Source organism: Bos indicus x Bos taurus, chromosome 3, assembly GCF_003369695.1.
Source record: "Bos indicus x Bos taurus breed Angus x Brahman F1 hybrid chromosome 3, Bos_hybrid_MaternalHap_v2.0, whole genome shotgun sequence".
Classification (NCBI taxonomy): Eukaryota; Metazoa; Chordata; class Mammalia; order Artiodactyla; family Bovidae; genus Bos; species Bos indicus x Bos taurus.
The window spans coordinates 12,422,548-12,448,670 of NC_040078.1; the positions used below are offsets into that span (position 1 = coordinate 12,422,548).

The window sequence follows — 26,123 nt, forward strand, 5'->3', positions numbered from 1 at the left end:
CTCCCGGCGGATGTCGACAGTCCAGAATCCCAAGAAGTCTTGGTTAGCAATGAAGTCTGCCTGCAGTTTGGTATAGGATGCTTCTTTGGGACCGCAATTGCCCCCTTCTGGCTCTGGCTACCCTTGCCTGCCTGTCTCTGGTGGGGGATGGGCCGGTCTGCAGCCGGATAGCTCTGCTCAGTCCTTTGTTTTGTGAGCGTGCCTGGCGGTGGTTAGGGCTTTTCGTGGGATTGTGGGATAGCAACCACAGTCTGGGTTGCTATCTCAAGCTAGTTCCCTCAGATTGCCCTCAGGGCATTCAGGCCTGGTCCCTATCCTAAGCAATGCCCCCTGGTCCTCCCTGTCTCTCCCTCGCTTGCTAGTGGGGGATGCGAGCGTCTGGGCTGTTGCACTGCTGGGAGTTGCTGTTGGGCACATAATCTATGGGTTTTAATTATTTATTTATTTTTCCTCCCTGTTATTTTGCCCTCTGAGATTCCAAAGCTCACCACAGACCCACAGGAGAGAGTGTTTCCTGGTGTTTGGAAACTTCTCTCTTTTTTAAGACTCCCTTCCCAGGGCGGATCTCTGTCCCTACCTCTTTTGTCTCTCTTTTTAACTTTTATATTTTGTCCTGCCTCCTTTTGAAGACAACGGGCTGCTTTTCTGGGCACCAGATGTCCTCTGCCAGCATTCAGAACTTGTTCTGTAGAATTTGCTTGGCGCTCAAATGTTCTTTTGATGAATTTGTGGGGGAGAAAGCGGTCTCCCTATCCTATTCGTCTGCCATCTTAGGACCGCCTCTCTGGACTTTGATTTTTGACAAAGGTTTGGAGTCATGTAACTATCACCACAATCAATGTACAGAATATTTCTATCATGTAAAAAATTCCCTCAAGTCCTCAATCCTTTTAGAGTGAACTCTTCCTAACCCTTGGATATTGTTAAACAGTTTTAGGTCCTTATAGTTCTTCCTTATCCTTTCTTGATTCCACTTGAATCAATCTTTGCCTCTACCACTCCACTAAAACTGCTCTGATTAATATCATCAACCACCTCTATGTTGCTTCACCCAGTATTCAATGTTTATTTCTCATTTTATTCAACATCTCAGACCATAGTTGACCATTCCAACTTCTGGAAATATTTTCCCACTTGGCTTCTTAATATTATATTCTGTTTGTTTTCTTTCTAACCTAATACCAGATGCTTTACTGATCTCAAAATGTTTGACTTTCCTAAGATTGGCATATAGACTTTTCTCCATCCATACTCATTTCCCCAAGTTATATACTTTAGTCATTTTATGCACCATTTTAAACATCTTTAAATTGTTACTTATCCAACATTGATCTCACTTTTGAACACCTTGCATATATTCAACTGCTATCCAACTGTCTAATATGTATTTTAATCTCAACATGTCCAAATAGATCCTTTGATTTACATGAACCACCACTACCACCATGGAACTTAACCTATTTCTCTCTACCATTCTTCCATTTTTGTAACCATCACCACCGTTCTTCCTAGTAATCTCCTCAGTTCAGTTCATTTCAGTCGCTCAGTCGTGTCCAACTCTTTGCAACCCCATGAATTGCAGCACGCCAGGCCTCCCTGTCCATCACCAACTCCTGGAGTTCACTTAAACTTATGTCCATTGAGTCGGTGATGCCTTCCAACCATCTCATCCTCTGTCGTCCCCTTCTTCTCCTGCCCCCAATCCCTCCCAGCATCAGAGTCTTTTCCAATGAGTCAACTCTTCACATGAGGTAGCCAAAGTATTGGAGTTTCAGCTTTAGCATCAGTCCTTCCAATGAACATCCAAGACTGATCTCCTTTAGAATGGACTGGTTGGATCTCCTGGCAGTCCAAGGGACTCTCAAGAGTCTTCTCCAACACCACAGTTCAAAAGCATCAATTCTTCGGTGCTCAGCTTTCTTCACAGTCCAACTCTCACAGCCATACGTGACCACTGGAAAAACCATAGCTTTGACTAGATGGACCTTTGTTGGCAAAGTAATGTCTCTGCTTCTAAATATGCTATCTAGGTTGGTCATAACTTTCCTTCCAAGGAGTAAGCGTCTTTTAATTTCATGGCTGCAGTCTCCATCTGCAGTGATTTTGGAGCCCCCCAAAATAAAGTCTGACACTGTTTCCACTGTTTCCCTATCTATTTCCCATGAAGTGATGGGACCAGATGCCATGATCTTAGTTTTCTGAATGTTGAGCTTTGAGCCAACTTTTTCACTCTCCTCTTTCACTTTCATCAAGAGGCTTTTTAGTTCCTCTTGACTTTCTGCCATAAGGGTGGTGTCATCTGCATATCTGAGGTTAATGATATTTCTCCCGGCAATCTTGATTCCAGCTTATGTTTCTTCCAGTCCAGCATTTCTCATGATGTACTCTGCATAGAAGTTAAATAAGCAGGGTGACAATATACAGCCTTGACGTACTCCTTTTCCTATTGGGAGCCAGTCTGTTCCATGTCCAGTTCTAACTGTTGCTTCCTGATCTGCATATAGGTTTCTCAAGAGGCAGGTCAGGTGGTCTGGTATTCTCATCTCTTTCAGAATTTTCCACAGTTTCTTGTGATCCACACAGTCAAAGGCTTTGGCATAGACAATAAAGCAGAAATAGATGTTTTTCTGGAACTCTCTTGCTTTTTAATGAGCCAGCGGATGCTGGCAATTTGATCTCTGGTTCCTCTGCCTTTTCTAAAACCAGCTTGAACATCTGGAAGTTCATGGTTCATGTATTGCTGAAGCCTGGCTTGGAGAATTTTGAGCATTACTTTACTAGCATGTGAGATGAGTGCAATTGTGCAGTAGTTTGAACATTCTTTGGCCTTGCCTTTCTTTGGGATTGGAATGAAAACTGACCTTTTCCAGTCCTGTGGCCACTACTGAGTTTTCAAATTTGCTGGCATATTGAGTGCAGCACTTTCACAGCATCATCTTTCAGGATTTGAAATAGTTCAATTGGAAATTCCATCACCTCCACTAGCTTTGTTCATAGTGATGCTTTCTAAGGCCCACTTGACTTCACATTCCAGGATGTCTGGCTCTAGGTCAGTGATCACACCATCGTGATTATCTGGGTCATGAAGATCTTTTTTGTACAGTTCTTCTGTGTATTCTTGCCACCTCTTCTTAATATCTTCTGTTTCTGTTAGGTCCATACCATTTCTGTCCTTTATCGAGCCCATCTTTGCATGAAATATTCCCTTGGTATCTCTAATTTTCTTGAAGAGATCTCTTGTCTTTCCCATTCTGTTGTTTTCCTCTATTTCTTTGCACTGTTCGCTGAGGAAGGCTTTGTTATCTGTCCTTGCTATTCTTTGGTACTCTGCATTCAGATGCTTATATCTTTCCTTTTTTCGTTTGCTTTTTGCTTCTCTTCTTTTCACAGCTATTTGTAAGCACCACCCCCCAGACAGCCATTTTGCTTTGTTTGCATTTTCCATGGGGATGGTCTTGATCCCTGTCTCCTGTACAATGTCATGAACCTCCTTCCATAGTTCATCAGGCACTCTATCTATCAGATCTAGTCCCTTAAATCTATTTCTCACTTCCACTGTATAATCATAAGGGATTCGACTTAGGTCATACCTGAATGGTCTAGTGGTTTCCCCTACTTTCTTCAATTTAAGTCTGAATTTGGCAATAAGGAGTTCATGATCTGAGCCACAGTCAGCTTCCGGTCTTGTTTTGGCTGACTGTATAGAGCTTCTCTATCTTTGGCTGCAAAGAATATAATCAATCTGATTTCAGTGTTGATCATCTGGTGATGTCCATGTGTAGATTCTTCTCTTATGTTGTTGGAAGAGGGTGTTTGTTATGACCAGTGTGTTCTCTTGGCAAAACTCTATTAATCTTTGCCCTGCTTCATTCCGTATTGCAAGGCCAAATTTGCCTGTTAGTCCAGTTGTTTCTTGACTTCCTACTTTTGCATTCCAGTCCCCTATAATGAAAAGGACATCTTTTTTGTGTGTTAGTTCTAAAAGGTCTTGTAGGTCTTCATATAACCATTCAACTTCAGCTTTTTCAGCATTACTGGTTGGGGCATAGGCTTGGATTACTCTGATATTGAATCACCTAGATACACTTAATTCCTCTTTCTTCTATACTTTGTATTCAATCCACAAGTAATTCCTATTGATTCTACCTCCAAACTTATACTGAAATTTGTCCCCTTCACAGCCCAACCAGTACTGCCTAACCCAAGCCACCATCCTCATTCTTCCAGACTAAATTCCCACTAATTTTCATCCTGTTTTTCTTGCAAGTCTGTAGTTTTGCTACAGTGGAAGAGTGATTTTACAAATAGATATCAAGTCAGAACTGTTCACGGTCCCGAATTACATCATGAACAAAATCGAAAGCTATGACCAAGTCCACCAAGCCTTCTGTGACTGGCTCTGGCTTACTTCTCACACAAAAATATCAACCACTCTCTCCCTCAACTAGACAGTTCCAGGTGCACCTGTCTTCTCATTCTGCCTTGAACAAGCTCATTTCCTCTTGAGGTCTTTTTGTTTACTGTTTCTCTGCCAGGAATGTTTTTTCCCCCAATATTCAGAAGGTCTGCTCTCTAATTTCACTCATGTTTCTACTCAATTGACATCTATATAAATAGTCAAGACCATCCCAAGATACTCTGAAACTCATTTTTCTGTTTTATTTTTCATATAACACTGACCATTCTCTGAGATCATGTTGCATATTTATTTTTTTTATTGAAGGATAATTGCTTTATAGAATTTTGTTGTTTCTGTCAAACTTCAACATTAATCAGCCCATATTTATTTTATAATTGAATCTCATCCACTATAATATAAATTTCTTAATGGAAAAGATTGTCGTTCAAGGTCACTCCTGCAACCTAAGTGCAATGTACAAGGCCTGACATACAGTAAGCACTCAAAATTATTTGTTGTATTGATGAGTAAATAAAATGTAATTTTTATGCTCAGTTCAGTTCAGTTCAGTCGCTCAGTCATGTCCAACTCTTTGTGACCCCATGAATCGCAGCATGCCAGGCCTCCCTGTCCATCACCAACTCCTGGAGTTCACTCAGACTCACATCCATCTAGTCGGTGATGCCATCCAGCCATTTCATCCTCTGTCATCCCCTTCTCCTCTTGCCCCCAATCCCTCCCAGCATCAGAGTCTTTTCCAATGAGTCAACTCTTCACATGAGGTGGCCAAAGTACTGGAGTTTCAGCTTGAGCATCATTCCTTCCAAAGAAATCCCAGGGCTGATCTCCTTCAGAATGGACTGGTTGGATCTCCTTGCAGTCCAAGGGACTCTCAAGAGTCTTCTCCAACACCACAGTTCAAAAGCACCAATTCTTCGGCGTTCAGCTTTCTTCACAGTCCAACTCTCACATGCATACATGACCACTGCAAAAACCAAAGCCTTGACTAGACGGACCTTTGTTGGCAAAGTAATGTCTCTGCTTTTCAATATGCTATCTAGGTTGGTCATAACTTTTCTTCCAAGGAGTAAGCGTCTTTTAATTTCATGGATGCAGTCACCATCTGCAATGATCAGACCGGATGCCATGCTCTTTATTTTCTGAATGTTGAGCTTTAGCCAACTTTTTTACTGTCCACTTTCACTTTCATCAAGAGGCTTTGGAGTTCCTCTTGACTTTCTGCCATAAGGGTGGTGTCATCTGCAAATCTGAGGTTATTGATATTTCTATGCTAGCTCTCATTGATTACCTTCTTGTACCTGAGGAACTAATTTTTCAAATAAACATTTAATCTAAAACTGTAGGCATCTCAGAGTAAACTGGGCCAAAATAGATAGTAATAGTGAGATAAAATTTACTGAATGCTAGATGAATTCCAGACATTCTTTTAAGCATTTTGTGGATATCAACTCATTTAACCTTCACATAACTCTGTGAGGTAGGTTTATTATTATCTCTATTTTACAGGAAACTAAAGCACAGAGAGGTAAAATGTTTTTCCCAGAGTCACACAGCTCATAGGAGGAAGAGCCAGGATTCAAATCAACATCACCTAACTACAAAGCCTACATTTACCCCAGAATTTTCCATTTTTAACCATATGCTATATATGGTAAATTCTTGAGAGATAAGAGAATCTTTGGAGAAATCTGAATTCTTTCTCTGGGCTTAACCCTCCTCTGCTCTGAAGTTGTCAAATAAAGGGGCATTATGTCTTACGTATGACCCCATCCATTCTCCTTGCTGATGAGTCAGCAAGTCTTTAGAGCTGGATCATCAGACTTCTGAGAGATGAGGTGAGGATGATGCACTTGAGGATGGAAGTCACTAAGTAGTTACAGAACAAAAACACCATCTCATAATCACAGATGAGAGAAACTATTGGAAATTTTGATCACAAAACAGAACTGTGTATCATTTTGTAGGCAGGTGATTGAAGTGGAATAGGGGAAAAGGAATAGAGAGAAAGGAGGAAGGAAGCAGGGCAGGGAAGGGATAGAAAAATAAAGTGATAAGGAGGGAAAAAGAGAAGGACAGAGAGAAAAAGGAGAGAGGAAGGGCACAAGGAAAGGAAGGTGAGCTGTTGGGCAAATCCTCGGGGGAGTTAAACTTTAGGTATGTTTGGGATTTGCCACCCCGTACTGACGGATCTCTGCTGAATTCTCTCCCAGCTCCACTCTGCGAATCAACCGGTGAGTCTCACTTCCTTTTCTTCTTCATGATCTGTGGGTATCTTGCTACTTGAGCTAGTGCAAGAGGTCTGTGGATGGTTGTCTGATATCTGGTATACAGACGACAGCAGCTCCCTTGGGCCCAGATTGCTTTTGTTTGCACCAGTCTCTGCACATGTCATGTATGTACTCAGCTGATAGAGCAGGTCTTGCTCTGATCTTCTTTAGACAGTCTTTTTTACGGGGACATCTCAGTTTAGGGAGGGTGATGCTGTTTGCACAAGGAAGTCGGGGAGTGCTGAAGACTGATATCGCAAGAATCTCTGCTTTCTGCTGAAAGAGCTCCAAAGCCCCTGTGTATTCCCTAGCTGGGTTCACCACTAGAGGACTGAAGAAAATGCCAAAATCATACCTCCACAGAGAACAACATTATAGCCAATGCTCGAGGCACATACAAATTGTAGACTACTGCCTTCTTCTTATTTCCAGCCCTCCTCTGCAGCCATAATTGTTATCTCAGTGTGATTTCTCTCTCAGACTCTGGTTGATGCAAGCTTATTTCATTACTTTGCTCCCAATTCAGTCTTACTTTTACCAGGCAAGGAGGGAAGGAAATTTCCCTGCAGAAGAAATCTTCCACTGAAGTATGAAGCTGAAGTCCCAATACTTTGACCACTTGATGTGAACAGCTGACTCATTGGAAAAGACCCTGATGCTGGGAAAGATTGAAAGCATAAGGAGTAGAGGGTGACAGAGGATGAGATGGTTGGATGGCATCACCGATTCAATGGACGTGAACTTGGGCAAACTCTAGAAGATGGTGAGGGACAGGGAAGCCTGGCATACTGCAGTCCATGGGATACAAAGAGTTGGACTTGAGTTGGTGACTGAACACCACCAACAACAACATATTGAAGACTGCTCTCTTGTGCAGGTTTAAAAGGGGTTATCCTGCTACTCCAACACAGGCTTAATGTGCAACTAGGAAACACAGGAATTCCATGACCAGAAATACTCAGTTACTCACCTGATGTTTGTCCAAGACTAATTCACACCTTGTGTTGATGCCATGATGCCTTGCACCTGGCTCTACTTTTACTCCACAAGTGTGTGTGACTCATTTTAGCCTCAGTAGAAATTTTAAGTCACATCCAGGATAAAGAATCAAAGCTTTGGCCACCAGGAATTTGCCAGGTAGTCTCTGTAAATGAGAATTTTCTGAAACAAACTGAACTGCAAGACTGACCTTTGGACCTGTGCAAACTGCCCTGTCCAGTGTCCTACCACATCTTTACCCCAGACCCATTCAAAAGAGTGGGTTACAGTTGCCTTTTTAAAATTCCCTTTCCTGCCCTGCTCCCGAGACTGTGTTGCTCCTCAGTCCTCTGGGGACTACAACTTTCCAAGGAGAGAAAATGACTAAATGCACAGGGTATTCCATGCCTCAGCACAGGCAAACATTTTGGTACCATGAAACTGAAAGTTGCTCAGTCGTGACTGTTTGTGACCCCATGGACTAGATAGTCCATGGAATTCTCCAGGCCAGAATACTGGAGAGAGTGGCCTATCCCTTCTCCAGCAGATCTTCCCAACCCAGGAATTGAATTGGGGTCTCCTGCATTGCAGGCGAATTCTTTACCAACAGAGCTATCATGGTACCACGGTTGAATTGAATTGTTAAAAGTCCAAGGGTAAAGCATTCCGATAGGAAGGCTTGGAGATTATAGACACTGGACCAGGAATCACCCCTCAGTGATCTAGAACACCTAGCATTTTTACCTGATAAGGAGACAAAGATGCTTTTCTTAGGGATATTCTTAAAACTTCTCAAAGAACAGAGTCTCTGAAGGTTGGATAAACAAATGCTAAGAGCAAATGCTATCAGGGCTTTTGATATTTCATGAACTGCTGCAAGTGGGATAGATAAGGACGTAAGATGAAAGCAGAATACAACTTTACTCATCTTTAATTCATCCAGAAAAGAGCCCCTATGGCCAAAAAGGGATACATGGCTTCTGTAGGGGTTTGTATAGAGGTCCCAGAGCAAGGGATCTGGGCCACATGGGTGTGTGGGTGCAGACTATTTCTTGGCAAGTGCATGCTTGTTCCTTCCATTAGGAATAGCAATAAAAGGGGCAGGAAAAAATAGTTAAAAAATCAAGTTCATCTGAGTATTTCCCAAACTGACTGATCTTCCGTGTGTCATATTCTACCTCTGAAAGAGATAATGTGGGTCTGAGACATCAGGGAAAGAGGAACAGAAGAAAATGACAAGTACGGCTTATCACAAGGATAAATGAAGTATATTTCCCTAAAACTTCAAGCTTCGCCTTCTCCAGTGCCAACTCTAGTGTCAGTCATTGGTATCCCTGCGTTGTCTCCAAGAGTAATTTCAGTTCATGGATAGAAACTTCAAAAAGTAAGAGCCAGGTCAAAGGGAAGGGTTTGCCTTGTGGAAGGAAGTGGCACTGTGTAGGGGCAGGATGTGAACAGTTGTGTGTGAGCAGTTGGAAGCCCATGGGCCATGTCCAGACGGGGTGGTAATGTGAGAAGTGATCTGTGTGTCCAATGAGCTGGTTCTTTAAGTCTTGCTGAGAACACAAAGTGCCTCTGATCAGGATCTCTGAGCTCCATTGCCCTAGAATATGTGTTTATTTCTTCCCTCTAGAACTGTTTCTGATAGTCAGCCCCTCTCGGCCCATAGAGGGGAACACAATGACCCTGACTTGTAAGACCCAGCCCCCTCCACAGAAGTTGGATGCCAAGCTCCAGTTCCTCTTCTACAAAGATGGTCGAGCCCTAGGGCCGGCCTTGGATAGCCTCCCAGAATTCCGGATTCCTGTCGTGCGGAAGGAAGACTCAGGGTCCTACTGGTGTCAAGCAAAGATAACATCTATCAAAGCCAAATTGAGCCGAAGAGTCCAGATAGAAGTTCACAGTGAGTGCCAGTGGGGACCACTGCTGGGGTGGGCCAAGACGGGCAGAGACATTAGTCTGGTCTTCCCTGACTATTGTGTTCTGCTCCTGCATGCATGGATGCTGTTTGAGGCATGCACCTAAACTTCTCTTCATCAGAGTCATTAAAAAAAATTTTTTTTTTGGTTGATAATTTCTTAAACTTTTGGCTACATCCCACAGCATGTGGTGCCTTAGCTCCCCAACAAAGGATTGAACTCATCCCCTCTGCACTGAAAGTCAGAGTCTTAACCACTGGACTCCCAGGGACATCTCTTTAACTTTTTAAAATAACAGTTTTATTGAGATATAAGTCACATAGTGCAAAATCCACCCATTTGAAGTGCACGATTAATTTTTAGGACATTCACAGTTAGGCAGCCTTCACCATGATCAACTTTAGACCATTTCCATCATCCCCAAAACAAATCCCTTATTCATTATCAGTCAGTCCCCATTTCCCCCTCCTCTCTCCCTAGCTCTATGCAGCCACCCATGTATTTTCTATCTCCATGGATTTTCCTATTCTGAACATGTCATATAAATGGAATCATATAACATGTTGTCCTTTGGCTACTTTCACTTAGGCAATATTTTCAAGATTCCTTGATGTTTAGATGTATCAATATTTCATTCCCTTTTATAGCTGAATAACATTTCATTGTATGAATATACTGCATTTTATTTATCAATTTATTAGTTGATGGACATTTCGGTTATTTCAACTTTTGACTTATGGATAATCTGCACAAATTTTTGTATAGGTATATGCTTTCAGTTCTCTTATATTAGAACTAGGAGTTGAAGTGCTGGGTTACATAGTAACCAAACTGCCAGACTGACTTCCAAAGTGGCTGAATCATTCACTCCACCAGAACTATATGAGAATCTTAATTTTTCCACATCATAAGGGATATTTTAATAGATGACACCATAAATGTCAAAGTGAGGCATGTGAAGTTACAGTATCTCTTAATTTACTGACAATAAACTCAAATAACTTTCAACTTTTAAGACTTGATTGATTCAACCTAAAAAAATAGTATTTAAAATAGATGTTTAGGAAACATCTTAATATTTATTTTATCAGAGTTCTTAAGCAGTCTTCCCTTATTCCTGCTATTCCTGTTTAAGCAAACAAGAGAATGTTTAGAAAGACCTTACTGTATTTCATCATTGTGCTGGAGGGTGTGGAGGAGAAAGCTGCATAATACATAGTTCCTGACTGTGAGAAGCTGACACTCGGTTGGCATCCAAAACAATGAGGGTGGTCATGTTGTACAGGTTGACTATTGATAGAAACTGTAGAGAAGGGATAAGTCTGACTGAGGTGGTAAGAGGAAGCTTTGAAGAAAAGGCCAAGGGGGAAAGGCTTATGGAAGAAAAGTTGAGGTCTGATTTTGAAAGATAAAAGGGAATTGAAGGTGTTTTGTGATTCTGAACCATATTTATCCCATATCAGGGTGGACATTTCTGACATCCTCTCCCACTCTCAAACAAAGAGGTATCCATGCTACCATAAACAAATGTTAATACCTCCCGAAAGCTGAGCTTTCCCAAACTTGCTCAAAACTCAAAACTGTGGACCTGGATCTCTACAAAAGCCACTGGATAGTTCATATGCCACAGGCCCTGTTCTAGTGCTTCCCACATGTTGTTTAATTAAAGCCTGCAACTGTAGGAGGTAGCTACCATTATCATCTCCATTTTACAGGTGGAAAATTGAGTCTCAGAGAACTTAAGTAATTCAAACAAGCAAGCACACACAAGAAGAGTTGGAACCAACATTCCAACCCAGGCAGTTTGCTTTGTAACATAGACTTTTAACCACTATACTACTGTGCCTTTAAAAATGGGAGTTTGAGAGATCACGGTTCTGGTAATTACACCATTCTAGGCAGGGAGAAGACACTGCATCCTCCATAGGAATATTATGGTGTCTTTCTTACCCTGCCATCTTCAACCCAACCAGTGCCAATTCCAAATCAGCAGGACTCCTTACCTGTCCCTCATCCCACCTTTACATAAATTTTTGACTTGACCAGAGGCCTTTGCTTCCAGGACTGTCACAAGTACCCTGTCCCTGAAACCTTTCCTACTCAGGGCCTTCCTGTGTCATCTTGTATTCATGTAGGAGTCCCCATCGGTAATGTGAGCTTGGAGATACAACCTCCAGGTGGACACCTGATAGAGGGAGAGAAGCTGGTTCTTGTGTGTTTGGTCACTGAGGGCACAGGAGATATCACCTTCTTCTGGTTCAGAGGAGCCCGGGGTTTAAGTCTGAAAATGAAGACCCAGCATTCACTGATGGCAACGTTTGAGATCCCTGCAGTGAGAGAGAATGACTCTGACCAGTATTACTGTGCAGCTGACAATGGCTATGGGCCCAGCTTCAGTGAGCTGGTGAGCATCACTGTCAGAAGTAAGTTCCACTGCCCTTCAGCTCAGCCAGTGTGTTCCTCTGGGGCACCCTGAGAAAGTTCACTGGGGTTGAGCCTCTGTGGGCAGGGCTTGGGAGTGTGGCATCATCAGAGACCTCCTGTGACAGTCTACTATCTCTCAGTTCCAGTGTCTCGCCCTGTCCTCACCCTCAGGGCTCCTGCAGCCCAGCTGGTGGTGGGGCACATAGTGGAACTTCACTGTGAAGCCCAGAGAGGCTCTCCCCCGATCCTGTACCAGTTTTATCATGAAGATGGTGCCCTGGGGAACAGCTCAGCTCCCTTTGGAGGAGGAGTGTCCTTCAACCTCTCTCTGACTGCAGAAGATTCTGGAAACTACTACTGCGAGGCCAACAATGGCCAGGTGGCCCAGCGCAGTGAGGTGGTACCACTCAACATCACAGGTATAGCTTGAGTTGTGGAGCTGTCTTGGTCAGTGTTTCTTCTCAGCATCCTGGGAGAGTTTTGCTGACCCCACAATGTCTCCGGTGGGTATGCTACCAAAGATGAGGCTTTGCAGGTAGTCCTGTCCTGGGAGATGTATGCAAGGGACCATGAGGACATCAAGGCTGGTTCCTCTCTTCTCCTCTCATCAGTGTGACAAGTTGCATGTCCCTGGGTGTATAAATAAATCCCACCTGCCCCAGGAAGAGCAGGAATGGCCTCAATCCATGCTCAAAATATCTTCACCCCAAACCCAAGCCCTTCTCCTTGGCAGCTCATGTACAGGTCTCTTCCTTCAGTGCCTATGGAAGACAGAAATGAAGTTCTTACTTCAGGAGTCATTGAGTTGGTGCTTGGCATCCTTGCTCCCACCACTTTGGCCCTATTATTTTGCTGCTGGCTCAAGAGAAAAATAGGTTAGTATTTATAGAGATTGGTATTTTGTTACTGTGATCTTTGTTTTCACTGAAGTAAGGCTAGATTTGTGACATCTATACTATTAAGGATGAATATATTCCATTAGCTACCTTGCCTACTTATCTGCTCACAGGCTCTCCCCTCAACTTTCCAGCACATGGGTCAGTATCTATTAAAGTAGTGAAAGTTTTTAGTAAAACACTTCAACCCCACATGTTATCAGTTGAGGTTAAGCTGATACCTTGAACTTCAGTGGTTTAATGTTTATACACAAATGTAACTATTTAAAATAACTAATCAGCCACTGGAAGAGAAATACAATGAACAGTTCCAGTTACACTGACTATCTCCCAGTTAAAGTCAATGCACTAATTCTTATTTGCCTTAGAATACTGTCACACATGTTTTTTTCTCCCTGACATGCTCAACCACGCATTCACACAGTCTGTTCATTGCTGTCTTTGTCACTTTTCAGTTTAAATGTCATTTTCTCCAAGAGGCTTCACCTGGCCACACAGCCTACAATTCTGTTTTAGGTGGCTCAGTCAGTAAAGAATCTGCCTGCAATGCAGGAGACCTGGATTCGATCTCTGGGTTGGGAAGATCTTCTGGAGGAGGGCATGGCAACCCACTCTGATATTCTAGCCTGGCGAATCCCCATGGACAGAAGAGCCTGAAAGGCTGCAGTCCATGAGGTCATGGTTGTACACAATTGAGTTACTAAGCAAATCATAGCACACGTTCTTGATCAGAGTACCAATAGCTTCACACTTCATTTCAACTGATAATTACATATTTATTTGCATGTTTAATCTCAGGTTTCATGTTCTTCATAGAGCAAGTTGGAGATGGGGCAAGAGAAGATGTGAGATTCTCACTTAAATTCCAAGATTTTCAGGCATATTTGGAGACCTCACCCCAACTATAATGTGTCTATGGTAGTGCAGTTTGTTATGATAGGATTAGGTTGAAGAGTGAGTGTTAGTTGCTCAGTTGTATCCAACTCTTTGCAACCTCATGGACTGTAGCCCACCAGACTCCTCTGTTCATGGAATTCTCCAGGCAAGAATACTGGAGTGGGTAGTCATTCCCTTCTTCAGGAGATCTTCCCAACACAGGGATTGAACTTGGGTCTCTTGCATTGCAGGCAGATTCTTTACTGTCTGAGCCACCAGGGGAGCACTTTCAGGATTAGATTGTATGGTTGTAAAGCCAAAACCAAAAAATGTTATAGGTGTGGTACAGAGGCTTAGACTCAAGTCCAAAGTTGATATTAACTGCCTTTGGGCAACTCATTTGACTATTCTGGACCTAAAGCGCTTCAACTGCAGTATGAAGGATCTGCCCAAATAATTGCCAGGATGTACTCTGGGCACAAAAGAGCACCTTGCAATGGGCATGCTAGAATAAGACAAGTCCTTGCACAAGGACTGTATGAAAACACTGAGAGAGTTCCTCCACTGACATGTATGTTCATTTGTTTGACTTGTAGGAAGACGACCAGCCAAGGATGCAGTCAGGTGAGACCTCTGTTTGCTCTCTGTGCACTGATTATATATAGATAAAGCTATTAAAGATTTTTTGGAATTGTTCTCTCTTGTGAGCTTTTCTCCATGTTTTATCATACCTAAAACTGCTACTCCAGAGTTCTTCCACTGGTAATTTCATTTGCTATTCCTCTTCTTTTATATATTAGCTAATTAATGTAAATCCTGTCATCATTTGTCCTAATTTATCTCTTTCACTAAATCTGCAGAATAAGAAAGCTCTACTATATTGACCAGTTTCATACATTTATTCGATCAATTAACCAATATCTGAGAGTATGTAAATCATTTTGTTGAGTTCTAGAAATCATGAACACATGTAAAGATTTTGAGAGCTTTGAAATATCTCAGAGTAGTTTAGATATACACACATTTCCAGAATACAGGCCAGAGAACAATCAACATACTGAAAAACTTTTGATGATGTTTCTTAGAAGATTAAAGGAGGAAGATATTTTTAAAATTTTATTTTTGATTTTATTTTATTGAAGTATAGTTGATTTGTGTTACTTTCAGGTGTATAGCACAATTATTCAGCTATTTTAATATATTCTTTTTCAGATTCTTTCCCCTTATACGCTATTACAAAACACTGAGTATATTTCCCTGTGCTATACAGTAGGCCCTTGTTGATTTAGAGGGGGAAAAGATTTTTAAAATACTTTCATTGGGAAATATCAGTATTTATTTGATACATTTTTATAGCATGTTATTATTTCTGCCAGTAAAAGCCAGATTTTTTTCCACAACAAAATAGCTGAAATTACTAATTTCATCTATTTGTAATTCTAATTACAAGTCAGATTTACTGAAAATTTTCAGTTATACATGCATATGCAAGACCATTATCTTTTCCTTCCTCAAGCTGCTTGTTCTATGTAGCAACTGGTTCCATCTGGAGTAAACAACTATTCTTTCATTCAATATTTACTGAGAACCTATTATGCAAATAGCACTATCCTGGGTGTGGGCGATACCACAGAGAGCTGTCAGATAAGAACCTTACACTCCTGGAATATGTACTCTAGGGATGCTCTGCAATGCCCTGCTCACTGCAAGCATAGAGCTGTGGCTTGTACCAGACAGCTGTGCTGATTGCTGATTTCCACATAAATTAGCATTCTCTCAGGACATTTCCTCCTTCAGGCTTCTCTCCTACACTGTTTTACTCATGGTCCCAGATAGTTATGTCTGGAACATCTGGGATTCTATCCAATAGATAACGTATGTTTCTGTGTTTTCAGGAGCATTCCCAGCCCTGTACCCCAAGAATCCACCTACTTCAACTCACAAGCCCCAGAGCAACTACACTTTGACTATGAAAATGGTGAGGCTTCCCAAATGACCTGGGCCAAAGTAGGCAGAGGGGGCTGGTGATGTCTCTGAACCGAACCTGACTCTGCTGTGTCCCTGCCACCTCTACAAATCAGTGACTCCTCTGTCCTCATGGCTGTGATAGGTGGTAGGTACAGAGTGAATTAAATGTCAAGAAGAAGGGACTGTGTCATATAATGAGGCTTCCTTCTTTCTCTTTCAGTGAATATTGTAAGTGGGGATGAGGTTTATTCTTTGGTGTACTGTGTGCAACAGGAACAGCCATCAGCAGCAGGTGAGACATGAGAGAGTGAATTTGTCTCTGATTTTGCCTTTCCTGGAGCCAGGAGGATAATCGGTGACTGTGTATGGCAACATAGCAGCTGGCACTGCTGCTTCTATCCTTGGAGTTGAATATGAGTATTGCTATGCCTATTTGAAGATTGGCCTGTGGACTGGAAGCTGCCTTGAGTAGGTCCTAGTAATGATGCTAACTTGTGTATCTCACCCCCTGTCTGTTGGCAGCGTTGGAAATGGTACCAACTCTGTATTCTCTATAGCACCCCAAAGTGGTTGCCTAGTTGTGGCTGTAGTCCCACCCTGTGCTTGATGCACACAGAAATACTGAGAGGTATTGATGCCAGGGGAGCTTCCCTGGTGCTCGGTGGTAAAGAATCCACCTGCCAATGCAGGAGCTGCAGGTTCAATCCCTGGGTCAGGAAGATCCCCTGGAACAGAAAATGACAATCCACTCCAGTGTTCTTGCCTGGGAAATCCCATGCACAGAGGAGGCTGGTGGGCTACAGTCCATGGGGTTGCAAAAGAATCAGACACAACTTAGCAATCAAACAGCAACAGCAAATGCTAGGAGGGACCATCTGGCCCTCACACTCACATGTGCCAATTTTCCTAGCCATATTTGTGATGGCAGAAAAGTAAGACAGAAAATATTAATGGATGCAAGTTACAGGATATAGGAGAGGAAGAAGTCTTCATTAACATTAATTTAAGGAAGGACTCTAAAGGGAATCTCACATATATTTGTCTTCACAGAAGAACCCCTGGGGACACATCCTGGGGATAAGGTGAGTTAGAATCCTTGTTCTTTCTTCCTTGCTCTTTCACTCCTTCTTCTGGGGACTGGGTCTCAAACTTCTAAAACTATGGCCACTTGGAAAAAACAAAAGATCTCATCATCTATCTCCTATTTTATCTCCCCACATAATGGGGATAAAAACATCCAATTATAACAGTAAAGCATCTTTTTACAAGATAATTCTAGAGGCTCTTATATGCATATTTTTTAGCAATGGATGTATGAAGGTTTGTAGCTAAACTGTAGTGCATGCTTAGTCTAAAAGTTCTATTGGTTTGAAAATCTTTATTCTGAAATACTGTTTTACCATGCATACATCACTTTGTGCTGTAAGGCTAGCTAAACAACATGTCAAAAACTAAATTGATATTGAATAAAATGAAACTAAAAGTGATTTTTGTCATTGAAAAATTGGTAATTTCTAAACCTTGATCAATTCAAGACTTCACTAATAATACACAATTGCTTTCAGAAAATTGTAGAAACTCCAACTTTGCATGTATGCAAATAGAGGAGGTGCTTTGTAATTTTGTCTTGTGTGGTGTGGCAGCCAATCGTCTCTGAACAGAATTCAAGTCCTTGATAAACTCTAGCGACAGGCTAAGTTTAGTTTATGGATACATAATTCTGATGCACTTAAACAATTATAGCCTATGGAATGGCCTAATACAAACCCATAAAAATGAAAGAAGGTTTTGCATACGTAGTTCAGTTTACAGCTCATCAAGACCATGTCTGTAGCCTAACAATGTGACGCAAGCCCTTTGAAAATGCCTAGGGCCACAGTCTTCCAGAAAGGTCTGTGTTCTGTCTCGAGTGGTGCACCATGGTAGGGTGTGTCCAGGCAGATCAGAAAGAGAACCTGCGAAAATATGTTCTATTTGTTTTCCCTGCTCAAGTTCTACCCATGTTCTATCCTGCTCAAGTTCTACTTTTGCTTCTAGGACTCCTCAGCCATATATTCCAGGCTGAAGAAGGCAGATCTTACAGATATGGACTATGATGATGTTATGTAGAGTTACAGAAGATTCTGCTCTTGGAAAACCATCCATGACTCCAAACCTCAAAACTATTATGTCCTTCAGAGATCCTGGGAGAATTAGCATTCCAGTACACCTCATCCAGGTGCTTTCCTCCATAAAACTATTTCTGCATCTACTGTGAAGTGCAGTTTGCTCAAGCTTTGAAGAGATCATCTGGAAGAACCCACCTGAACTCAGGAGTGGGAAAAACTTTGTTATTAGAGCTTGATTCCTATTAGTTCTTTCAGGTACAGGTCAAACTCTGCTCTAAATTCTTTTTATAAGTGGAAACAGGATGGGAATAAAAGAACTTGAGATCTTGGAGATAGTGAGACAGTGAAGCCTAGAGTGCATGAACCCAAGGTTAGTGATTTTGTGGGACTGCTCCATACAGAGAGCTGCATCCATATTCTTTTTTGGCAAGTACTTTCTCTGAGCAGACAGTACAGAGCTCTAAGCCATGTTTCTTACAGTGATCATCCTGTTCCTCCATAAAATATGTGACTCAATGAATTTTTGAGTCACTATTACCAAACTAGAATTAAATCAAAGTTACATAAAATTCTGTTGTGGTTGCATTCAGTTTTAATGACATATTTTATATGCACAAGCTAATCTAGATGCTGCCATATTTATAATGAGATATAATCTTTGTAAGTTTCACTACATCCACGGTTCTATATTTGTTGCAGCTTCTAGAAGTTTTAGGAATATATTTTCTTCCTTAATTCACACATTTTTTGAAAATGTGATAATATGGTTTGAAGTCCATATTTTAATTTTAAAACAATCATAAGCTAACACATAAACTAAAACATTTAAAAACTATATAATGTAAAAGTTAAAGTCTTCCCTATAAGTTAACACCACAAGTGGTACCAGTTGTTAAAAGCTTAGCATTGTTAAAATCTTAACTCTGCAGATATTTTTCTTTTTTTTTGTAGAAACACTTCTACATACATGTGAATATATTTAGAAGTACGTATATTTAATAAAATATCATGAAATTTTAAAGTCTGTACTATTTTAAAAGGCTGTGTAGTATCCTACGATATGATAAATCATAACACATTTTTCTTTTTCATTTTAGTAAAATATAAATAACATAAAATTTATCATTTAATCATTTTTGAGCTACCAGTCTTTATTTTCTACTTGTCAAATTCTTTATTTTTTTCCTCATTTGTGTTTCTTCTATTTTTCTTTTTTTATTGAGATAACATCGGTTTATAATATTGTATACATTTTATATGTATATTTATCAGAGAAGGCAATGGCACTCCACTCCAGTACTCTTGCCTGGAAAATCCCATGGATGGAGGAGCCTGGTAGGCTGTAATCCATGGGGTCGCTAAGAGTCGGACACGACTGAGCGACTGCACTTTCACTTTTCACTTTCATGCATTGGAGAAGGAAATGGCAACCCACTCCAGTGTTCTTGCCTGGAGAATCCCAGGGACGGGAGAGCCTGGTGGGCTGCCATCTATGGGGTCACACAGAGTCGGACACGACTGAAGTGACTTAGCAGCAGTAGCAGCAGCATGTATATTTATAATTTGACTTACATTTACACTACAGTGTGCTGACCATCAAGAGTTTACTTTAAATCTATTACTATATAATTAGTTCCCTTACCCACTTTGCTATCTTCACCCCCCTTCACCTTTGGTAACTGCTAATTTGTTCTTTGTATCTATGTGATTGTTTTTGTCTTGTTTTGTGAATAGTGTAAGATAGGAGTCCAGTTTCATTATTTTGAATATGAATATCCAGCTTTCCCAACATCATTTATTGAAGAAACTGTCCCTTCTTCACTGAGTATTCTTCATTCTGCTGTAAACTATTAGTTGACCATACATGCATGAGTTTATTTATGGGCTCTCAATTCTGTTTCCTTTGTCTATGTGTCTGTTTTTATGTCAATACCATACTGTTTTTATTACAATAGCTTTGAAATATAGTTTAAAATCTGGATATGTGATGTCTTCAGCTTTGTTCTTCTTTCTCAATATTGCTTTGGTTATTTGATGACTCTTGTAGCACCATATAAATTTTAGAATTCTTTGTTATATTTCTGTGAAATGAGTGTCATTAGGATATTGATAGGAATTACATTAAATTTAGAGATGGCTTTGGATAGTTAACAATATTAATTATTTAAATCTATGAACAAAGGAAATATTCACATTTATTTGTGTCTTCTATGTCTTACATCAAGGTTGTACAGTTTTAAATACATAGATCTTTCACCCCTTTGGTTAAATTTATTCTTAAATATTTCACTGCTTTTAATGCTATTCTTTTCAGATAATGTATAGTTAATGCATAGAAATGCAACTGATTTTTGTCTTTATTTTTTATTTTGAAATTTAACTGTATTTTATTATTTCTAGCAATTTTTTTTTGGTGGAGTTTCAGGGTTTTCTATATATAAATCATGTCATCTGCAAACACAAATTTCCTTCTTTTCTGATTTGGATGCCTTTTATTTATTTTTTGTTTTCCAGTAGCTTTGGCTAGGACTTTTAGTATTAAGCAGAATAGGAGTGGTAGGAGTGGGCACTCTTGCTTGTTCCTGGTGTTAGAGGAAAAGTTTCAACCTTCCACATTTAAGTATGACATTAGCTGTGGATTTGTCATTTATGGCCTTTATTATATGGAGGTACATTCCTTCTGTATACAATTTTGAAAGTTGTTATCATTTTGGCATTTTGTCAAAGCCTTTTCTGTGTCTACTGAGATAATTTTATAACTTTAATTTTTCATCTATTGTTGAGGTCCTTTAATGGGCCAGAACCTGGTGGTCCAGAGTTGACGATAAGAAAGTAAAAGAGAGAAATAAAGAGGCTGATATTCCTTGGTTTATGCAGAAAGCCAATAAAGCCTTTGACACAAGGCTTGCACTGCTACACATAGGCACCAAGCGCCCTCTCAAGGGGGTGAAGGCACAGTGCGCCTTCACCAGGGGGTCTTAGAAGCCCGGGTAAGAAAATGAGCTCAGTGAGCCTCTGTGCTCCAGAGAATTAGCCTGAGAGAGAGAGAAAGAAAGAGGGAGAAAGAAAGACACGGGGACCCAAGATCTGATGGAGCAAAGGTGTTTTATTCAACATTGTGTGGGTATTTATACTGTCTTACAAGGTAACTATTTTCAGCAGAGATAAAAATCAAAATTCCACACTTACAAAACATTATAAGGCAATCCATATCAAAGACAGAGGGTTGTAAATAATCACTTTTATCATATGGTTCATAAAAAGGAAGAGGGTCATAAATAGTTACTTATCACCATATGGAAAAACTAATGAAGGAAATGCATGCATTCCTAAGCCCCCAGGAGTAGTTTGCTGCTGCTGCTGCTGCTACTGCTGCTGCCAAGTCGCCTCAGTCGTGTCCGACTCTGTGCGACCCCAGAGATGGCAGCCCACCAGGCTCCCCCGTCCCTGGGATTCTCCAAGCAAGAACACTGGAGTGGGTTGCCATTTCCTTCTCCAACGCATCAAAGTGGAAAATGAAAGTGAAGTCGCTCAGTAATGTCCGACTCATAGTGACCCCATCGACTGTAGCCCACCAGGCTCCTCCATCCATGGGATTTTTCCAGGCAAGAGTACTGGAGTGGGGTGCCATTGAAGCCACTTAATTTCTGAATATTCAGGAATTAATAAGGGACAGAGGATTCATGACAGATCCCAAACAGAACACAGGAAGCTTCCTGTTAAATGCTTCCTTGCTGCTGCTACGGCTGGTAAGTCACTTCAGTCGTGTCCAACTCTGTGCAATCCCATAGATGGAAGCCAACCAGGCTCCCCCATCCCTGGGATTCTCCAGGCAAGAGTACTGGAGTGGGTTGCCATTTCCTTCTCGAATGCATGAAAGTGAAAAGTGAAAGTGAAGTCATTCAGCCATGTCTGACTCTTAGCAACCCCATGGGTTGCAGCCTACCAGGCTCTGCCGCCCATGGGGTTTTGTTGCTGCACCACACCAGGCTTCCCTGTCCTCCACTATCTAGTGGAGTTTGCTCAAGTTCATGTCCATTGAGCCAGAAATGCTATCTAACCATCTCATCCTCTGCCACCCTCTGCTCCTTCTGCCTTCAATCTTTCCCAGCATCAGAGTCTTTTCCAATGAATCTGCTCTTCACATCAGGTGGCCAAAATATTGGAGCTTCAGCTTCAGTATCAGTCCTTCCAATGAATATCCAGGGTTGATTTCCTTTAAGATTGATTGGTTTGATCTCCTTGCAGTCCAAGGAGCTCTCAAGAGTCTTCTCTAGCACCACGATTTGAAAGCATTTATTCAAATGCATGTTTCTAGGAATCTATCAATTATTTTTCTATGTTGTCCAATTTGTTGTAATATAATTGTTTATAGTAGTTTCCTATGGTCCCTTGTATTTCTGTGTTATTAGTTGTAATGTCTCTTTTTCACTTACAATTTTATTTACTTGAATCCTCTTTTTCTTGTTTCATAGATTTGTCAATTTTGTTTACCTATTCAAATAACCAGGTTTCTTATTGTCTTCTACTGTTTTCCTATTCTCTATTTTATTTATTTTTGCATGATCTTTATTATTTCCTTACTTCTGCTAACTTTGAACTTAATTTGTTCTTGTTTTTCTAGTTCTTTGAGGTATAATGCTAGGATGTTCAATGAGGTCTTTCTTTCTTTCTTTCTTTTTTTAATTTAGGACTTTATAGGCATAACCTTTACTCATTAAACTGTTTTTGCTACATTCCCAAGTAATAGTGTGTTATGTTTTTATTTTATTTTTCCTAAAGATATTTTGTTGACTTCCCTTTTGTTTTCTTCTTTGCTCCATTGGTTGTTCATAAGCATGTTGTTTAATTTCCATGTATTTGTAAAATTTCAGCTTTCCTCCTGTGATTGATTTCTAGTTTCTTATCATTACAGTAGGAAAAAAAAAACTTGATATAATTTATTTCTCCTAAAATTTGTTGAGAACTTGTATTGTGGCCTAACATATTATCTAGCTTAGAAAATGTTCCATGTGTGCTTGAAAACGGTGTATATTCTTTTGCTCTTGAATGGAGTGTTCTATATATGTCTGTCAGGTCTATTAAGTCTATAATGTTGTTCCAGTTTGCTCTTTCCTTATTGATTCTCTGGATGATCTATTCATTGTAGACCCTGGGTAGTTAAGTCCCCAGTTATTGCATTGGTGCTTATTTCTCCTTTAGTTCTGTTTGTATTTGCTTTATGTATTTATTTGGGTACATAAATACAATTGTTATATCTTCTTGGTAAATTGACCCAGAAGGCAATGGCACCCCACTGCAGTACTCTTGCCTAGAAAATCCCATGGATGGAGGAGCTTGGTAGACTGCAGTCCAAGGGATCGCTAAGAGTCGGACATGACTGAGCGACTTCCCTTTCACTTTTCACTTTCATGCATTGGAGAAGGAAATGGCAACCCACTTCAGTGTTCTTGCCTGGAGAATCCCAGGGATGGGGGAGCCTCGTGGGCTGCTGTCTATGGGGTCGCAGAGTTGGACACTACTGAAGCGACTTAGCAGCAGCAGCTGCAGACTATAAAATGACCTTCTTTGTCTTTCAGTTCATCCCACCCTTTCCGTCCCCCACTGTGTCCAAAAGTTATAGCTTTTGACTTAAAGTCTATTTTGTCTGCTATAAATATAGCTTCTTTATTTTGGTTTCATTTACTCAGAATTTGTTTTTTCATTCTTTTATTTTGTTCTGTGTGTATCTTTATAATTGATGTGTCTCTCTTCTGAGCAGCATAGAGTTAAGCCTTGTTTTATTATCCATTCAGCCACTTGATTGAAGAATTGAATTTAAATTTAAATAATTACAGATGTGTAAGAACTTACAAATGCCATCCCTTGTGGCTCATGGACAGACATCTCGATGGATTCTGTGATGCAGTTAGTAACATTTATGTCCCTCTGGTCCCCTCTGAGAGTCCTTTCTGATACTTTCTGAGTTGCTCCCCACCACTGTCACACAGCACACCTAAATATTCCCCTTCAGTCTATCCAACATCTGAATTTTTGCTTCAATAGTGTGTTGAAAATTCTCTGCTGGACTCCTGGATGTCCACAAGGCTCTCTTGTTCTTTGGTGATTGTCTAAGTTGGTGGTCTTAAAGGAAAGACAGAAGAAAATTCTTATTCTGCTATGATGATAGTATCACTCTGGTCCAGTTTCTTTCTTCATGAATTTTTACTTTCTAGTTCTTTTTGCTATAGACTGTGAGTTCATTTTTCCAAAAGGTACAAATGCAGAACTGTGAGGTGAATGAACTGAGAGCCTGTGATAGATAGTGAAGTAAGTCAGAAAGAGAAAAACAAATATCTTATATTAACACATATATATAATCTAGAAAAATGGTATTGATGAACTTATTTGCAGGGTAGGAATGGAGACACAGATGTAAAGAACAAGGTTTTGTCTCCTGATTCAATATGGACTTTAAGTGTGAAGCCCATAAAAATTATTTAGTGTAATATTTTCTCCCCCACTCCTCCCCAGGGGAACAGTAATGTAATTTACATGTTTAGCACTCTGTTTTCACTTCCTTTTTAAAATCTATAATATGGGAATTTCCCTTCTTACCTGTTTGGCTATGCATTTTAAAAATTAGGTAAAATTTATCCATCCCTGAATGAATGTATGAATGCTTTTTCTGACTGGGGATTATACCTATGTGCACTGGGAAACAGTTGCTAGGAGAGCATGTTAGAAGAGTGAGCAAAAACCTCTAAAGGGAAATCGAGATTGAAAGCCAGGATATAATTTGGATCTTAGTGCTTATTTATTTTTCTGTCACAAACTGATATTTAGCTACCAGGAAGACATCCATAGAAAGCTGCTGTAGGTGATGCTATTAAGGGATGGGATAGTCAATGACCCATGGTCCACAGTTCTCGGTAATTGTCCTTCCCACATGGAAAGTCATAACCCATTCATCTTCTGGGAAATCCACAAACATACAATTAAAATAGAAAGTAAAAAGCTTCAAAATGAATTGTCTGATTCTTGGGGGCCCCTCTGCACCTGCCATCCCCAGGAAGTCTAGGCCACTAACTAGGTGGTATTTTTACACATAGAGGAAGGGCAGCTCTCTGTTGCAGATGCTACTCAGATATCTGTCAAGAGCCTCAGTAAGTCATCCTGTGCCTCTGTCTCCCCTCAGACTCCAAGTCTAGGCTTACCTCTACTCCCCACCACAAGAATGGCAATGCCTTCTGTAGAAGGGGTTTGTAGCAACTTTTATTAATATTGAGGAAACTGGTACTCTTTGTAAAGAGGAAAAATTTGAGCTCTGTAAAACTTCAGTCTCTTAAAAAATCATTATCTGAAGCCAAAACTTACTTCTGCCCTTCTCTAATTGAGCAAATATGGGGATAACTCTTTTAGAAGCTGGATCTCTGGAGCATTCTTTCTTTCTTTTTCTTTCTTTCTATTTCTTTTTTTTAAGTATTTGGTTGTGCTAAGTCTTAGTTGTGGTACACAGGATCTTTAGTTGCAGCATGTGGGGTCTAGTTCCCTGACCAAGGATTTGAACCCAGGCCCTCTACATTGGGAGTGCTGAGTCTTACCCACTGGACCATCAGTGGGAAAATCCCTAGAGTATCTCCATCTTTACATCTGCCAAGGAGGTAACAGAGAACAACTTCCAGGTATTCTTAGTCTGAATTCTGTGTCATGCTATTTGGCCTGTATAGGGCCCCAGTAGATTTATAGAAATTAGTTAATTGAATTATAGAGAATCTGCTGGGCAGGGGGGCCTGTTTCTGCCTAAATAATAGCTACCAATTCTTCTCCAGGAAGTCTTCAACAAACATTACTTTCTGTGCATGCATGAGAAGTAGCTTCAGTCGTGTCCGACTCTATGCGATCTTATGGACTATAGCCTGCCAGGTTCCTCTGTCCATGGGATTCTCCAGACAAGAATACTGGAGTGGGTTGTCATTTCCTGACCATTTCCATATCTCCAAAAGTATGTATTTATTAGCGTGGACATAAAATTCCTAAGTCAAGACCTATCAAGAGACACATATCATGTCGTTCAAAATAATTATAGTAACTATTAAAATTACTACCACAACTACTACCACACAATGACGATGACCTTGCCAATGACTACTTCTATAGCCAAGTGTACTTCATATATATATATATATATATATATATATATATATATTTTTTTTTTTTCCTGTGATCAAGTATGGATGTGAGAGTTGGACTGTGAAGAAGGCTGAGTGCCAAAGAATTGATGCTTT

The 26,123-nt window shown here is 40.5% G+C and overlaps 1 protein-coding gene across 2 annotated transcripts in view; it reads left to right on the forward strand.

The window, feature by feature from the left end:
- Window positions 1–18,425, forward strand: part of LOC113884632 (Fc receptor-like protein 1) — a 32,580-nt gene extending 14,155 nt beyond the window's left edge. Inside the window, exons 2-11 of one of the 2 annotated variants that reach the window (XM_027529335.1) lie at window positions 6,631–6,651; window positions 9,299–9,568; window positions 11,720–12,007; window positions 12,149–12,427; window positions 12,767–12,883; window positions 14,377–14,404; window positions 15,676–15,758; window positions 15,969–16,040; window positions 16,799–16,830; window positions 17,786–18,425. In XM_027529335.1, coding sequence (XP_027385136.1) covers window positions 6,631–6,651; window positions 9,299–9,568; window positions 11,720–12,007; window positions 12,149–12,427; window positions 12,767–12,883; window positions 14,377–14,404; window positions 15,676–15,758; window positions 15,969–16,040; window positions 16,799–16,830; window positions 17,786–17,857 — 1,262 coding nt within the window. In that variant the 3' untranslated portion in view covers window positions 17,858–18,425. The remainder of the gene's footprint in view (window positions 1–6,630; window positions 6,652–9,298; window positions 9,569–11,719; window positions 12,008–12,148; window positions 12,428–12,766; window positions 12,884–14,376; window positions 14,405–15,675; window positions 15,759–15,968; window positions 16,041–16,798; window positions 16,831–17,785) is intronic. The other variant, XM_027529345.1, reaches the window with a different exon arrangement.
- The last annotated feature ends 7,698 nt before the right edge of the window (window positions 18,426–26,123 follow it).